The sequence below is a fragment of the Giraffa tippelskirchi genome, chromosome 3 (genome assembly GCF_054371585.1).
Source record: "Giraffa tippelskirchi isolate mGirTip1 chromosome 3, T2T-mGirTip1v1.2.pri, whole genome shotgun sequence".
Classification (NCBI taxonomy): domain Eukaryota; kingdom Metazoa; phylum Chordata; class Mammalia; order Artiodactyla; family Giraffidae; genus Giraffa; species Giraffa tippelskirchi.
In genome coordinates this window covers 180,552,170-180,568,212 of record NC_137277.1, presented here as the reverse complement: position 1 = coordinate 180,568,212, position 16,043 = coordinate 180,552,170, and the positions used below count along the sequence as shown (strand labels likewise).

The 16,043-nt window shown below is 50.4% G+C and overlaps 1 protein-coding gene and 1 long non-coding RNA gene across 3 annotated transcripts; one reads left to right on the top strand and one right to left on the bottom strand.

The window, feature by feature from the left end:
* Positions 1-276: 276 nt before the first annotated feature.
* LOC145543775 (uncharacterized) lies at positions 277-3,829 on the bottom strand. 2 transcript variants are annotated; one of them, XM_081586441.1, is made up of 5 exons: positions 3,655-3,829; positions 1,781-2,538; positions 1,339-1,529; positions 826-877; positions 277-711 (listed from the first exon to the last, which is right to left on the bottom strand). In XM_081586441.1, exons 2-5 carry the CDS (start codon positions 1,820-1,822, stop codon positions 571-573), a joined length of 426 nt encoding a protein of 141 aa, XP_081442567.1. In that variant the 5' UTR covers positions 1,823-2,538; positions 3,655-3,829; the 3' UTR covers positions 277-570. The 2 variants fall into 2 exon arrangements, with proteins under 2 accessions (XP_081442567.1, XP_081442569.1); XM_081586443.1 differs by having other exon boundaries at positions 1,781-1,876; positions 3,655-3,825.
* On the top strand, positions 2,717-10,115 carry LOC145543776 (uncharacterized). Its single transcript, XR_014081040.1, has 3 exons — positions 2,717-2,834; positions 6,737-6,934; positions 9,288-10,115. It is a non-coding gene; the product is annotated as an uncharacterized LOC145543776 (long non-coding RNA).
* Positions 10,116-16,043: the final 5,928 nt, after the last annotated feature.

Below are 16,043 nucleotides of genomic sequence, written 5' to 3'. Positions count from 1 at the left end.
GGCCACCTGATGCGAAGAGCTGACTCATTTGAAAAGATCCTGATGCTGGGAAAGATTGAAGGCAGGAGGAGAAGGGAACGACAGAGGATGAGGTGGCTGGATGGCATCACCAACTCAATGGACATGAGTTTGAGTCAACTCCGGGAGTTGGTGATGGACAGGGAGGCCTGGCGTGCTGCAGTCCATGGGATCACAAAGAGTCGGACACGACTGAGTGACTGAGCTGAACTGCATGTGAAAAGTTTTCTCTTCTTCAAAAATAGCAAGGGCAGCTTATGGGAACAAATCTCTTGGTTTAATTCAGAGCTGGCATATTCTAAGGAGAAGCCTGGGTTTGTGACTCTGTTCGAGGCAGTGAGAAAGCCTTGTCTCCTGGACTGAGGCTGGACCAAGGGCCAGGCCGTGGTCCCCATCCTCAGCCTGACTCTTGGGGGGAAGCTGGTGAGACGCCTGCCCTCCCTGAGGGGACCTTCTCCCCTTTGACAGAGACTTGTGGAGGAGATGGGCCTCCAAGGGGGAGGAGAGAGCGAGTTAAGCACAGAGCCCGTCCCAGCGGGGGTTCCCCCACTATCATGCACTGTGTCCCTGACTGGGCCTGGCCTGCCTGGTTCCTGCGGTGCTCCCGACTCTGGACAGAACCCGGGTCCGACTCCAGGATGGTGTTTCCTCAGGGCACGTCCCTCGGAAGCCCGGTCCTGGCCCAGAATAGCCCTGTGGTTTGAGAGCTTTTATGTTTAGGGTCAATTTAGCAACGGGGTTTCCAGTTGATTTCCAAGGGTAGAGGGGGATGGATTTATGATTCCTAAAACAGACTTGCAGCCTCACCACAGATCTGCACAGGAGAGTAGGCAGGAAGTTATTGACATGACCTCTGACCCTGGGGAGGGAAAGATAATGAGTTTATGACACATCCGTCTTCCCAGGATTTATCGCTGGCTCCTTGGATCCTCTCTGCTGATGAGGAACAGGAGGCATAAACCCCAGGAAATGAGCTTTACCTGCTGCCTCCTGCCTGGGGCTCTCGGAGAAATGGCTTTGCAATGGATTGAAATCTGCAGAGTTTTTGGCAAAGTTCCGAACTTGATCTCTGGAGCCCTCGGAGCTGGCTGTCCAGCCTGCTCTCCCTATGGGCCCCATCTGGTCCCCTGTCCCTGCAGCCGCCTGTCCTCTGCTGGGCCCGTCGGTCACCCTTGCAGCCTCAGAACAAGGAAGGGAGGAGGAAACAGCCTTTGCTGTGGCAGCTAGGAGCCCTGGGTTTGAATTGTGGGGAATTCTTCCCTTACTGGCTGTAGGACCTTGAGTGACTTTTCATGCATGCCCAGGTCTCAGTTTCCTCACCTGTAAAATGGGAGATGAGGATGGCTGTGGGACGAGACAAGGTGTAAATGGAACAGCGCAGCCCTTGGTACGTGGTAAATGGGATGGGGGTCCAGACACTCTGGATTCGAGTTAAAGAGCTGGTTCTGACAGCGGTCATCTGTGTGATCCTGGACATGTGCCTTAGCATCTCCGAGCCTCAGTTTGCTCCTCTGTAAAACGGGAAGGATGATAAAGATCTCAGACATGATGGAGAGACCTTTACAGGCTGAGCCCTGTCCTACATGCTTTACATGTACAGACCTTATAACAGTCCTACAAAGGAGATAGCATTGTTAGTTAGCTCCAGTTTACAGGTGAGGAAACAATGTCAAATAGGAAAGAACTTGCTCAGCTAGTTCAACTAGGAAGTGGTGGAGGCATGATTTGAACCTAGAGATTCTGGCCCCAGTCTCGGTCTTACCTGCAGCTTGAAGTTCTGAGTGTCCACTACAATGAGGGGCATGGCTGGGTTCTGCTAACTGTAAAGTACTGTAGAAATGCCAGAGGAGGTCACCTTCTATGGGAGAGAGAACTTGAAACTACCATCTGCCTTTGTGCCCTGTAATCTGTTAATCTTACATTCTGCTGGGACCACCTGATATTTAATAGGGGAAGGATCGGCTGAGTTCAGAGTTGGGGTGATTGGGGTCTGGAGTCATCAGGGGAGGCTTCCTGGAAGAGGTGCCTTGCACACTGAGGGTGGAGAGGTGGACATGACAGACCAGCGTGTGAGCCAGAGAAGGTGTTGGGGAGATGCAGCTCAGAGAAGATGATGCCAGGTCGCTGGTCCAGCCCCAGGCTCACTTTAGGATGCAGGTCAGACTCTGGGGTTCACTCATGTGCCTAGAAAATCCTCAGACCTGACCACAAGCTTTGATGCTCTCTCAGCGGATATCACATTAACTGGTTGCTATATCTTCTGTTAAGAAGTTGCATGTTTCCTTGTAATTCAGTGTCATTGTTTTATCAATTCAGTGTTTCCAACCCTATAATCAGGGAGAGAGTTGTGGCTTCTTTCCTCTGCATTTACTGAGTTGTATTGACTTGCCCTTCCTCATTATTCAGCTAGTAATTCTTTCCACGAGTGTCCATTGATTTCCATATTGAATATGTCTTGATGCCCTTTCTAATGAGAATCTTGTTCAGGTATCTTAGGGTTAGAGTGTTTCCATTTGGGACCTATTTTGTTGCAAAAACAAAATCAGTAATGCACTGGGGATGTCTGTGGACCGCTTTGTGGGGTCCTCACCGAAGACATGTGAGCTCACATGTGAAATGACAGCTGACAGGAGATGATGTGAGATAACATGTGAGATTACATGTGAACTGACATGAGCTGACATGTGAGCTGACACGTGAGATGACATCTGAGAAGCCCCGGCTCCAGGCAGCAGCAGCTGCTCCACAAACACCAGCTTCTCCCTGTTCTCAAGTGGACTCCTCGTTGAGTTTTGGGAGCATGTGGACTGACCAGGGTGAGTCAACAGTGCCCTAAAGAGCGTCTCCTTACTTCCCTCATGTGTCACTACTGTCAACAGCATTCATTGAACACTATTGAATGCCCAAGCCCTGTGCTAAACCCTGGGCCCAGAGAATGTTCTGGATGTGAATTGGTCATGACCCTCCCCTCCAGGCCCCGTCAGTGGCTTCTCCTTGAAGAAGAACCAGGTTCAGGCTCCTCCCTGTGGCCAGCAGGCCTGTGTGGTCTGGCTCTGTCCCCCCGTCTCTATCATCCTCCCTTCCTTCTGATGTTTGTTTCTCTGCTCTGCTGTTTCTCCCCAAGGCCTTTCCTGCCACAGGACATTTGCACATGCAGCCTTTCCACCTGGAATGCCTTTTCCTGTCCTCCCTTCTCTTGGCTGGTCTCTCTCACCTTTGGGTCCCAGATGACCATCTGACTATGACCAGCCCACCCCACCTGCAGACTTGGTTCCTTTCCCCCGGCCTCCTCTCCCCACCTCCAGTGATCCCCCTGCTCCACTCAATTCTTTTCTCGGGTGCTCACTGGTACCGACTGTCTCCTGCACTAGTCTGTGAGCTCCGGGAGAGCAGGGGCTGCTCCCTGGATACTCCCAGTGGCCAGCACAGGCCTGGCACAGACTCTGTCCAGGGGCTTCTTAGGTGAAGGGATGAGTAAACAGAGAGGAACCTGGAGCCCAGAGGTTCTCAGATGATCTGCATGTTATGGGATGTGCCTGTCTGGTCCACGTCTGGGTAGTCAGAGCCCAGGGATCTGGCTTCCTACATACTGGAAGGGTACTCCAGATCTGTGATAGGTGGCATGGAGTGACTCACCCCACAGGGACCAGCACCCATGGGGGCCTGGAAGCAGCGGTGCACCTTCTTGGGTGACCTGGTTCCAGTGGTGGCATCACTTGGGGGGCCCTAGCTACACTGAAGTAACCAATGGCCACAGCATCCCCAACTCAAGAGGAGGCCCCCTCTCTGTGCTGCCACGCCCAGGGCAAGTGACCAGCTCTTCTCTCTGCAGTCACTCTGGGCTGACACGGCTCCACCTCCATATGGGCTTTCTGAGATCACTGAACAATTGTGTGCTGGCTCTTAGTGCTCCCTCCTGGAAGTGGCAGATGCCACGGCCTCTCATGTCTCACTGGCCAGAGCAAGTCACAATTAAAACAAGTCTAACTGGTCACACAATGTTGCTGTTGTTCAGCCACCAAGTCGTGTCCGACTCTTTGCGACCCCGTGGACTGCAGCACACCAGGCCTCTCTGTCTCTCACCATCTTTTGGAGTTTGCCCAAGTTCATGTCCACTGGAATTGGTGATGCCATCCAACCATCTCATCCTCTGTCACCCTCTTCTCCTTCTGACTTCAATCTTTCCCAGCATCAGGGGCTTTTCCAATGAGTCGGCTCTTTGCATCAGGTGGCCAAAATATTGGAGTTTCAGCTTCAACATCAGTCCTTCCGATGAATATTCAGGGTTGATTTCCTTTAGGATGGACTGGTTGGATCTCCTTGCAGTCCAAGGGACTCTCAAGAGTCTTCTCCAACACCACAGTCCAAAAGCATCAATTCTTCGGTGCTCTACTACTCCAATTACTTGACCTCTCTGGACTGTCTTCTTGATGGTCCAACTCTCACATCCCTACATGATTACTGGAAAGACCATAGCCTTGACTATACAGACCTTTGCTGGCAAAATGATGTCTTTGCTTTTAATACACAGTCTAGGTTAGTCATAGCTTTCCTTCCAAGAAGCAATCATCTTCTAATTTCATGGCTGCAGTCACCATCCGCAGAGATTTTAGAGCCTAAGAAGAGGAAATCTGTCACTGCTTCCACCTTTTCCACTTCTATTTGCCATGAAGTGATGGGACCAGAGGACATGATCTTAGTTTTTCTAACATTGGGTTTTAAGCTGGCTTTTGTACTCTCCACTTTCGCTATCATCAAGAGGCTCTTTAGTTCCTCTTCGGTTTCTGCCATTAGAGTGGTATCATCTGCATATCTGGAGAGGGCAATGGCACCCCACTCCAGTACCCTTGCCTGGAAAATCCCATGGACAGAGGAGCCTGGTAGGCTATTGTCCATGGGGTTGTAAAGAGTCCGACATGACTGAGTGACTTCACTTTCACAATTAACTTTCATGCGTTGGAGAAGGAAATGGCGACCCACTCCAGTGTTCTTGCCTGGAGAATCCCAGGGACGGGGGAGCCTGGTGGGCTGCCGTCTATGGGGTCGCACAAAGTCGGACACGACTGAAGTGACTTAGCTGCAGCAGCAGCAGCAGCAGCAGCATCTGCATATCTGAGGTTGCTGATATTTCTCCTGGCAATCTTGATTCCAGCTTGTAACTCATCCAGCCCGGCATTTCGCTTGATGTGCTCTGCGTATAAGTTAAATAAACAGGGTGACAATATACAGTTTCGTTGTACTACTTTCTCAATTTTAAATCAGTTATTTCAAAATTGTTCCATGTAAGAGTCTTACTGTTGCTTCTTGACCCGCATACAGGTTTCTTGGGAGACAGGTAAGATGGCCTCGTATTCCCATCTCTTTAAGAGTTTTCCATAGTTTGTTATGATCCACACAGTCAAAGGCTTTAGCATAGTCAATGAAACAGAAGCAGATGTTTTTCTGGAATTCCCTTGCTTTCTCTACAATCCAGAGAATGTTGGCAATTTGATCTCTGGTTCCTCTGCCTTTTCTAAACCCAGCTTGTACTGCTAAACCCAGAATTTCTCGATTCAAGTACTGCTGAAGCCTAGCTTGAGAGATTTTGAGCATAAACTTACTAGCATGGGAAGTGAGTGCAACTGTCTGATAGTTTGAACATTCTTTAGTACTCCCTTTCTTGGGAATTGGGAGGAAGGTTGACCTTTTCAGTCCCGTGGCCACTGCTGGGTTTTCCTAATTTGCTGACATACTGAGTGCAGCACTTTAAGAGCATCATCTTTTAGGATTTTAAAAAGCTCTGCTGGAATTCCATCACCTCCACTAATTTTATTGGCAGCAGTGCTTCCTAAGGCTCACTTGACTTCACACTCTAGGATGTCTGGCTCTAGGTGAGTGGGAGGAAGTAGCCCAGGTTTAACAGACCTGTGGAGGAGGGCGCAGTTCCTGGGGCGGGGTTTTCCTTTGCCCTGGGCTTTGCCAGTGTGATCTCTTTTGCTCTTTTCTCTGTTCTCTCACCACACCAGTGGCCTCTGAAGGCTTCAGGCTTCTCACAAAGCAAGTGGAGTCTGCTGACTCCCACCTGGGACTCCTTGATGCCAGTGAGCAGGATATCTGGCTGGCGCTGGACTTTATGGCCGCAGGGACTTGGTGTCAGTGCTCAGTGGGCCTGGGTGCCAAGCAGCAGTTTTCGTCTGATGTCTGGCTTTTTTTTTATCTCTTAGTGATTCCAATTTCAGGATCATTTTTTTGTGTGTGTCTGTGTTTTCCTTCTCTTGTCTTTCTTCCACTTTCTCTCTGGGTAATCCGAGGCTTGCAGGCAGCTAAGTACGACATGTACATTTCAATGAAATGCAACAGAATATAATTGAATATAATTGAACATGTTTCTCTCATGTCTGGGCGCTGGATTAATCTCCATGACACACCTGTTTCCTCTTCACTCTCTTTGCTTTTTCTCTGAGATATTTCCTCCTCCCCCTAGAATCTCGGGGGTTTGAATGACTAAGCGTCCCCTGCTTGATACAGACACACACGAGATGTTGAGTTTACAGCCCATGTACCTGTGATCCATAGATCAGCTGGAGCTGAGGAGAGGGAACTGCCAGCCACCTATGTGGGCTTGGGAGAGGTCTTCACTGTTGTTGCGGACAGTTGTGGAGCCATGGGTGGGACTGGGAGGGTTTCCTGTGGATGCAGAAACCATCTGAGATACACTCTTTGTCTTTTGTTGCTCTAGGACTGAGACTGGATGTTTGCGATCATGACTTTCAGCCAAAGCAGCCATCCTGGGTCCTTCAGTGAGTGGAGCGGTCAGCCGGGAAGCCCCAGACACGACTGTGAATTATGAGCTTAGCTCAACCAGGAGACTGAGACATTTCAGATGGAGCTGAGCAGGAAGGTTCTACTGCCTCAGCTTACTCGCTATGTGATCTTGGTAAGTGACCCAAACCCCTGGGTTTCAGTTTGCCCATCTGAATGATGGGCATGTATCAGTACACTCTACAAGGGGTTGTAGGGAGGATTAAATGAAACGATGCTTGTAAAATGTCAGCATGGTGCCTGGTACACAGTGGGTCCTGAATAAGTGGAGGCTAGTCATATTCATTCATTCATTCACTCCCTCAATCATTAGTCTAGACTACTTTGAGAGTTACTTGGTGATAGGCCGTGTGCCAGGTATCAGGGAGAGAAGAAAAAACTTCCTGTCACCTCCAGTAGCTTGTAGTCTAGTGGTGAGACTAAAACAAGCTCTGTAGGAGGGACGTCAGCTGAGTTTTCTGGGAACGGAGGAGGGACAGCAGCAAAGGGGATCAGAGAAGGCCTCCTGGAGGAGGTGACAGTCGACCTGAGCCTTGAAGGGGACTTGAGTTTCAGAAGGTGGGGTGGGGGGAGGGGCATTCCAGGAGAGGGGTCAGGAGAGTAAAGGTGGGAAGCATGAATGCAGTGTGGTGGATTGGGGACCAGGGGGTGGTCTGGAGACCTGAAGCTTAGGTCTGGAGGGAGGTGAGGCAGGGAAGGTGGGTTGAACAGGCAGCGCTGGGAGCCATGGATGGTTCTGGAGCCTGGCAGGGATGTGGTCAGAGTGGCGGCTCCTCCCACAGATGGGAGACTTGAGCAGAGATCTTGTTTCTCTGGGGAGACCAAGTGTCCCTCCCATCCCTACCACCTCCCCAGAGCAACTCTCATCCACTGTTCCCTGACATGGCCTCAGGGGCTCCTGGCTGGAGATGATGTCCCCCGAGTTCCCAGCTGTATCTCAGGGCCCCTCTCTGCCCTCCTAAAGGTCAGGCTATGTTTTCCTGGTTTCATGAATGAGGACACTGAGGCTCAGAGACGTCAAATGAGGCCATAAGCAGTGGAGTCGGGGTGCGCCTGGTTCTTTCCCCAAAGCCCTACTGTCTCCGAGAAAATAAAGGCTGCTCTGAAGTGAGCACTGATCTTGTGCCAGGCTCTCCCCCAGACAGAGCAGATCCTGTTCTCTCCACTTTTTAGGTGAGGGATGTGACGCTCAGGGAGGTTAAGTTACTTGCCTGAAGACACACAGCTGGTGAGCCCTGGAACTGGGATGCAATCCCAGGTCTGTCATTATCAGACTCTGTGTCTGTAACCATTGCACTGCACTGTCCCTCCTCCCAAAGTTCTTCTTGAGGTCCGCCACCCTGATTTTTAGAACAACTATGTTAGAGTAAGAAACAGATTATAAACCTTCAGAGGGCAAGGGAGTTTTATTCATCTTGGTATGTCCCATAATAACTGATGAATGAATGGATGGACATGCAGTCATCTGTATGTTGGTAAGGAGGGGGCCAGGCAGGTAGGAGGATGTGGCTGCCAGGTAACTGATGAGAAGAAAGCACTCAGATCTGAGGGGTAGGAGATGTTCGAGACCATCATATTAGAGGAGGCATTAAAATTGATCTTGGTGCAGCTAATACGAAACTATGTGTCAGGCCCATAAATTGCCCATTTAATGGGCCAGAGATGCCATGGTGGGGTGTGGGGTAGGGTTCAGGCCCCACTTGGAGAACCACCAGCATCCAGGGTGATGCTGAGAGTGCATAGATCATGGGTGGTGATCTGAGCAGCCAGGATGGGCGTCAAGGGGTCAATGTCCAGCCTCAAATCCATCCTCTGGTAAAGCGATGGGAGCATGGGATACAGGCCCAGAGGAAGCTCGGACATGGAAAGACAGGTCGGACCCTGGAGCCCGTTACTGTTCAGGGCTCACATTTGCCAGCTTCTCCAGGTGACTCTGAGGGCAGGAGGGCAGAACAGTGAGGCCCCTGTCTGTCTGCTGACCGCGCCCCCCCCCATTCTCCCCACCACGGCCCCAGGACCTTTTCCAGACACCACAAATATCAGACGTCAGTGGAAAGAAAATGACTTCTCATTTTGCCAAAAATCCAACTCTGGGTGAAGCACAATGATGTCAAGCGGTTAACAGAGTTCTCGTGGCGGGCTGTGTTTTGCTTTCTTCTTTGATCTTGTCTGCTCACAAAACGAATTCTGCCAGCCCCCTTGAAGCCAACTGTCAAATTAAAGCATTTTAGGGGAGACAGATCTCTTACTCTGATGGCAAAATTCATTTGATTTGATTCTTTAATCCAGTTTCTCTGAAAAACCCAGAGCTGAAATGTTAGAGTCTGTTCATCCTAAATGGTTTTTTCCTCACTTCTCCCGCCGCCTCCTCTCCCAGCGCCCGGTCCTCTGTCTCTTACAAAATAATGCAGTGAAGAATTGCATCTGGTGTAATGATAGCCATTTGGTTTCTCGAAACAATTTTTTAGGGGGAAAATGGCAGAGCACAAAGCCTGTCTCTCCGGCTTGGGAAAGGAGGCGCTGGCTGTCAGAGGCTCCAGTAGCCAAGGGAGTGATCCTGCAGGAGATGGACGGGGTCTCCCACCTGACCTCTGTGCCAGCAGCATGGAGAGAGTGGGGGACATCTGGGGGGACATTGGCCTCATTCCTGCTGAAACAAAGGGGCTGCCACGTTTCCTTCAGTCCCTGCTCTGCACTCTGGTGGCTCAGAAGGTAAAGAATCTGCCTGCAATGTGGGAGATCCAGGTTCGATCCCTGGGTCGGGAAGATCCCCTGGCGAAGGCAATGGCTACCCACTCCAGTATTCTTCCTTGGAGAATTCCACAGACAGAAGAGCCTGGCGGGCTACAGTCCATGGCATCACAAAGAGTCAGACATGACTGAACAACCAACACTCTCACTTTTCACTGCACCCTGTATCTCTTGCAACTGCTATTTCTGTCCACCTTTCAGATCTTAATCCTGCATTTGGGCCCAGCACTTTACAGTTTGCATTTTCACATCCATTATGCTTACCTGTTCACCATTTGTTCACTCATTTGTTTGTGCGTTTGCTCATCATTTACTCATGTTACTCTCCTTGTGGGGTTGGGTTGACCGTGTGTCATGCCCTGTTTGCCCTTGGGGCCAGGGAGGTACAGAGATCAGCAAGACAAAACTTCTGCCCTCTAAGAGTTCAAGGATTGGTGAGCGAGACAAAGTTGTAAACAAATAGCTGGGTGCTTGATGCATAGTGGGGTGCTGCCATCAGTTAAGATTTTCTGAGCAGCAAGTAATAAAAAATTCAACAACAGTAACTAAGCTATTGAGACATGAAATAATTTCACATAAACAGGTGTTGGAGGGGTTTCCAGGGTGGTCAGAAGCTCAGAGATATCAACAAACCCAGGCATTTTCTCTCTCTTCTTTACCATCTTTGGCCATCTTGGCCCAGGGTCTGATATGGGAGTCTGAGGTGTAGATGAATAGCCCTGACTCTGTGTTGGGGGTTAGGGTAGACAAGAGCTGGTCACATGGTAAGTGCTTCCATTAGTTGGGATGTGTTGTGTATCAAGTAACAGAAAATCCAACAGCAGCAGCTCAAGTTATTGAGATAAAATGATTGACCCTAGAAAGATATCTAGAGGGAGGGAGTTCTGAGGTGGGTCAGATACTCAATGATGCCAAAAATAAGGTCTTTCTCTCTTTTCTGGTTATCATCCTTGACCATACTGGACTTTTTCCTTACTTGTTGCCTCACGGTTGCAAGATAGCTGTCACAGCTCCAAACATCATGTCTCACACTAAAACATTCAAGTTGAGAAGAAGGGGGGGAGTGAAGTGAGACAGAAAAAATATTTCCCAGGAGCAGTCCCTCTACCAGCAGATTCTCCCTTACATCTCAACGGCCAGATCTGGGTCACACTCTCACCCCTAAAACAATGGCTGGAGAAGGGGGCTGGGGTGCCAAATTTGGCTTTATTTTTGGGCTGGGGAAGCCCACCAGGTCTGAGCCTGTTGCTGCAGGACAAATTCAGGGCTCTGCAAGTGAAGGAAGGAGTGGTGGGGTGCTGGGTGGGCAGTTATGAGTGTCCACCACCTACTCATCAGTGCTTGTGATTGAGTGTCCTGGGCTGTGTGAAGTGGTGGCCCAGTCCGGGCCCTGAGGCCGAAAGCCCTGCTCTGAGTTTCTGCTCCTTGCGGGCTGTGTGATCCAGGAGGTACTTGACCCGCCCAAGGCACAGCCTCCCCTCCCCCTACCATGGAGGGGGGCAGTCAGAATAGTGCCTGCTGTGTAGGGCCCTTGTGAAGGGGACATGGGGTCAGGAGTGCAAACACCTGGCCCAAAGACTTGTCAGCAGCTGGGAGTCATCGCAGCAATTAGCCTCATCTGTGAAATGGGCCCATGCACCTCCTCTGTCTCAGTCCTGGGATGACAACAGCAGGAGCATCAGTTCACACAAGTGAGCACTTCCTATATGTGCTGGGTGTCCTTCACTCACACATGCTCCCTTAATACTCACAGTCACTCCTCAGAGAGGAACTACTTTCATTCCCATTTTAAAGCCAAGGAAATTGAGACTCAAGGGTGACCCCAGGCGAGTGAGGACAGATGGGGCTCCAGCTCTGACCCCCTGCAGCACCCTGGGTGGAGCCACAGGCAGATGCTCAGGAAGCCCCTCCTCTCCGTCAATCTGGTTCAGGCTGGTGGCTACTGCTGACCTCTCTCCTGACCCTTCACTCTGTCTCTCCTGGAGCTCCAGGACCTTCCAAAACTGTGGGGAAATTTGCCCACTGTGCCCACTGCCCCCTCCTCCCCAGGACGATGAATGGACATGTTCCATGTCCTGGGTGATGGAGATACATGACTATGAACCTGGGGTCCCTGTGTCTTGGTTTTGAATCGGCAACTTGCATTCTCGGGGAAACAATGCACACTTATGCAGAACATAAGCATATGCTAATGATGGTTAATTACCATCCATATTTATAGATTTATCGAAATATGCAAAGCCATCTGACAATTACACACCTACAGCAGATCACAGTTAATAACTGCACGCCAGGCTCCTGGCCAGCACCGTGATGCAAGCTTGGACACCAAACGTGAGATGAAACTGCCACTCAGCCCTGTTAGGGGGCCTTGGCTGTCAACCCATTGGCTCCCTGCTCAGACCTGTGCTCATCCCCATCATTTCTGGTCTTTCTGGTCCTCCTGGCTCTCAGACAGACAGACTTTGTGGGGGATAGACATGGGAGAGACCCTGAAGACCACAGAGTGAACTTCCCCTTCCCAAATGGGGAAACTGAGGCTTCACCCATCACTCTCACACCCAACAGTGTGCTGAGTGCCTGCCACCTGCCAGACTCTGTTCCGGGCACTGGGATGAGCTGATGTTCCCTTTGGGGAGACATAGAAGTGCCAAGTTGTGATGGGCCACGTGCAGAGACCTGAAGTGGACGAGGGGAGAGACTGATGGGAGGGGGCAGCAGGGGTCCAGGAAGACCTCGCTGAGCAGGTGACATTGAGTAGAGAGCTGAAGGGAGTGAGGGCCTAGCCATGCTGGCTCCGAGGGGACAAAGTGTGTAGGAACTCGGTAGGTGGGAGACCAAGCCCACCCAGGAAGGATGCCCCTCCATCTACTCTTGGATTTTGCAAACCTTCAAGTCTCTAGGTCACAAGTGGGGTCCTCATCCTGAGGGCAAGGGGGACAGAGAGGAGCAAGGCTGGGTCCTTGGCCTCAGGGGTTCCTTAGGGACATGGCAGTTAGAGAAATGATTACAGTCCATGGTGATCAGGCACCAAATAGAGCGATGTCCCAGGAGCCGAGAGAAGCAGAGGGTGGATCCCAACAGGCCAGGGCTCAGTCCTCACACCGACACTTCCTTCTTCAGCCCCTGTAGCCTCTGTTTTCCCATGTGTACAATGGGTGGGTGAGGGTGTGTGGACATCAGGCTTATTTCAAAGCCGGTGATGCTAATGGTCACAGGATGAGACCCCTCATCTGGGTGGTCTTGCAGGCGTACTTCCAGTCCTGAGCGGATAGATAATAGACATTTAGATGGCCAGGAGGATGGAAAGACCTGAATTCAGACCTCTTCTGAAGCTCTTTCCTTTAGCTCCCTGCCCCTCTTGAGCTGTCCTGGATCATCTGGGACTTTCCCCTTCCTGATCTCAGGAAAGCATCTGAATATAGACGCTTGGGGACCTTTCCTGAAGGGTTTTCTATTAAGATTCTGAACCCCAGTAGTGGAGACTCAGTCCCTGTTAATGGTCCCTACCCCCAGCATGGTGGAGGGAGGCAGTGTTGCCTACTGGTTAGATCACAAGCTCTGGCCTGACCCTGGTTTCTAGCCAGGACCTCAGGAAAATTACTTAACCTCTCTGAGCTTGGCCCCCTCAAGTATGAGTTGAAGATGATAAAAGCGTCTGCCTTATGGGTTGGGGGCCAGACTTGGATGTGGTAGCACAGGTGACAGCTCAGTGATGGAGTCTGTTATTATCAATATTACCCCTGAGTTGTGTCATGGCTGGTGATCTCTTTGGCCCTGACCCCACGCAGGTGGGCAGCTCCCCCTCTACCTGGAGGGCTTTGCCTCCACCTGGGCCTCTCACCACTGAAGCAGTGAGACGAGACCAGCCTCACATCCTAACAGGCCTGGGTTAGATTCAGTCTCCACTGTTCACTTGCTGTGTGACTTGGCCAAGTGGCTTAACCTCCATGAGGCCCATCACTTTTCCTCTCTGTATAATGGGCGCAATAATACTGACCACATCTGACTACTGTGAGGGTTTGATGAGGCTACCTCGGTGGGAGGCAGGTCCCTGGGCTCGCAGGACACTTCCAGGCAGCACTTGGAGGTTGGACTCTGGGTGAACCCGGAGCTCTCTGTGTCTCGGATGCTCATGTGTATCTTGGTGACTGTGCTGGTCACTGATGTTGAAGGATGTAAGGATGTATTGAAGACTCTGTGCCCTAACCAGTGTTAAATGCCTGATGCACGGTGAGCCCTGAATGCATGGTCACTGGCTTTGTCACCATTATTATGATGATCATTTATCAGTTTATAGGCAGATGCCCCCATCTAGACTTTGAGCATCAAGCCCAGCCCTGGCACAAGGTCTGGACACAGTAAAGGCTGACAATCAACAGAACAGGAAAGCAGGGACTGGGGAGCAGACTGCCAGGGTTCAAGGCTCCAGCACTTCTGAGCTGTGTGACCTTGGATGAGTATCTAAACCTCTCCATGCTTCAGTATCTTCATTTTTAACATGGGGATAACAACAGTGCCTCATTGACAGGATTGTTGAAACGATTATGTGAATTAATGCATGTAAAGTGCTGAGCACATGGTCTAGCACAGAGTCAGCTCTCACTATTCCAGGCCCCAAGGGAGGGTTGGCATTGAGAGGCCTCTAAAGATCTCCCTTTCTGCTGCTGCTGCAGTTGAAGATGAGAAACTGAGGCCAAGAAACACTAAATTAAACATTTGAGAACAGACAGTATATGACCGTGCTAAATTATGCAGGGAGGACAATTGGAGAACAAAACGATCAGTAATAAAGGGCTAATTGGGCAGGACAGACGCTCTGCATGCCTGGAGCCCAAGATACAGCCTGGGACAGGATGGCCTCGCCAGGGCCCAGCGCTCTCGGTAATAATACTGACCCTTCCCTTTAGAGAGAGTGATGCCTACTTATGGTGAAGCATTTGGAAAGTGCAAAATGGTAAATACATGAATCATCTAATACCAACTTCTCAAAGATGGTGGCAGGTAAATTATTGGTAGGGGCTTCCCTGGTGGCTCAAAAGGTAAAGAATCTGCCTGCGATGTAGGAGACTTGGGTTTGAGCCCTGGGTTGGGAAGATCCCCTGGAGAAGGGAATGGCTACCCACTCCAGCATTCTTACCTGGAGAATTCCGTGGACAGAGGAGCCTGGTGGGCTACAGTCTATGGGATTGCAGAGCTGGACATGACTGAGTGACTGGCACTTCTACTTTTTTTTTTAATTGTTGATATCCTTTATTCTTTTGTTCGTCTACGTACATTTTCACTTTCATGTGACTGTCAGGGTAAGCTCGGATATGACACAATAATAAGCAACCCTCCAAACAACAAGCAACCCTGCTGTCCACTGGGATCAGCAGGGAGGGCTTGGCTCATCATGTGGGACCCTCCCTGATGGAGGCACCACTGTTTCAGGATGCTACCATCTTCGCGTGGTGACATCATGCCACATTCCGTCTCAGCTGTTACAGGGAAGATCGGAATGTTGAAGTCTGACCCTTCAGTGCTCCTTTCTGGAAAGGACCCAGCCCACCTCCCTTCATGCTTTCTTAGTGAAAGCAAATTTCACCAAGATGGACATGAGGGTGTGTGTGTGGGCATGCTGCTTCCCCATTGCAGGGCAGTGGGGAGGGGCTCAGGACAACCGGGTCTTAGAGAACCCCAGCTGTGCCCTCCAATGTCGCACACGCAGATTTGGGTCTTGCTTGCCTGACACTCATGTTTGACCAGCTTTCCATCTCATAGTTTCCTGAAAGTAGTCCATTTGATTAATGTTTTGTAATTTAACATCCTATTTATGTGATTTGGATGATTTCATTTTATATGACTATGAATAAAATGCAATTAATATTTTCATTCTTTAATCTTCCTCTAAGTTTCTGTTTTGTTAGAATAGCCATCTATAGGGAAGGAAATGCTAAAGCAATACGACGTTTTAAGAACTGATAATGCCTAACATACAGGGAGTGAATCATTTCCATTTGGTCAACTGTCACTTAACCCCAGAACTGAGATCTTCTCCTGCTGTCCATGCTGGTCCCACCACCATCACGCCTGGGCCGGGGCAGTGGGCTCCTGCCTGGTCCCCGCCTCTGCTCTGGCCCTGCTCCTGTCACTCTCTGCAGGAGCCGGGTGACCCCGTGAGACTCAGGACGGAGCCATCCCTGCTCTGCTCCACACTCCGAAGCTCCTGTTTCATGGGGACACAGTCCACACTCACAGCAGTCCTGGGTCCCAAGGTCTCATACCATCGCCTCTAAGCACAAAGCAGCCAGAAGCAGCTTTAAAAATACAACTTTAATATACTTCAATGACTTACTGTGGCACTTCAACTCAAGTCCTGAATTCCTAATGCAGCCTCCAAGGCCCAGGGAAGTCTGGCTGTGTCCACCTCTGATCCCCCTGTTCAAGATGGTTCAGTCATGTTTGTCTTTCTTTTGCTACCCAAACGTCCG

Excerpts from the sequence above, each read along its gene's own strand:
- LOC145543775 (XM_081586441.1), bottom strand. The coding sequence starts at position 1,822 with ATGCCCCTCATTGTAGTGGACACTCAGAACTTCAAGCTGCAG. Across the intron at positions 1,530-1,780 it reads CTCAGAACTTCAAGCTGCAG|AGGAGCAAACTGAGGCTCGG; the intron begins GTAAGACCGAGA and ends CCCGTTTTACAG. Across the intron at positions 712-825 it reads CTCTCCTGTGCAGATCTGTG|GGCTATTCTGGGCCAGGACC; the intron begins GTGAGGCTGCAA and ends CTCAAACCACAG.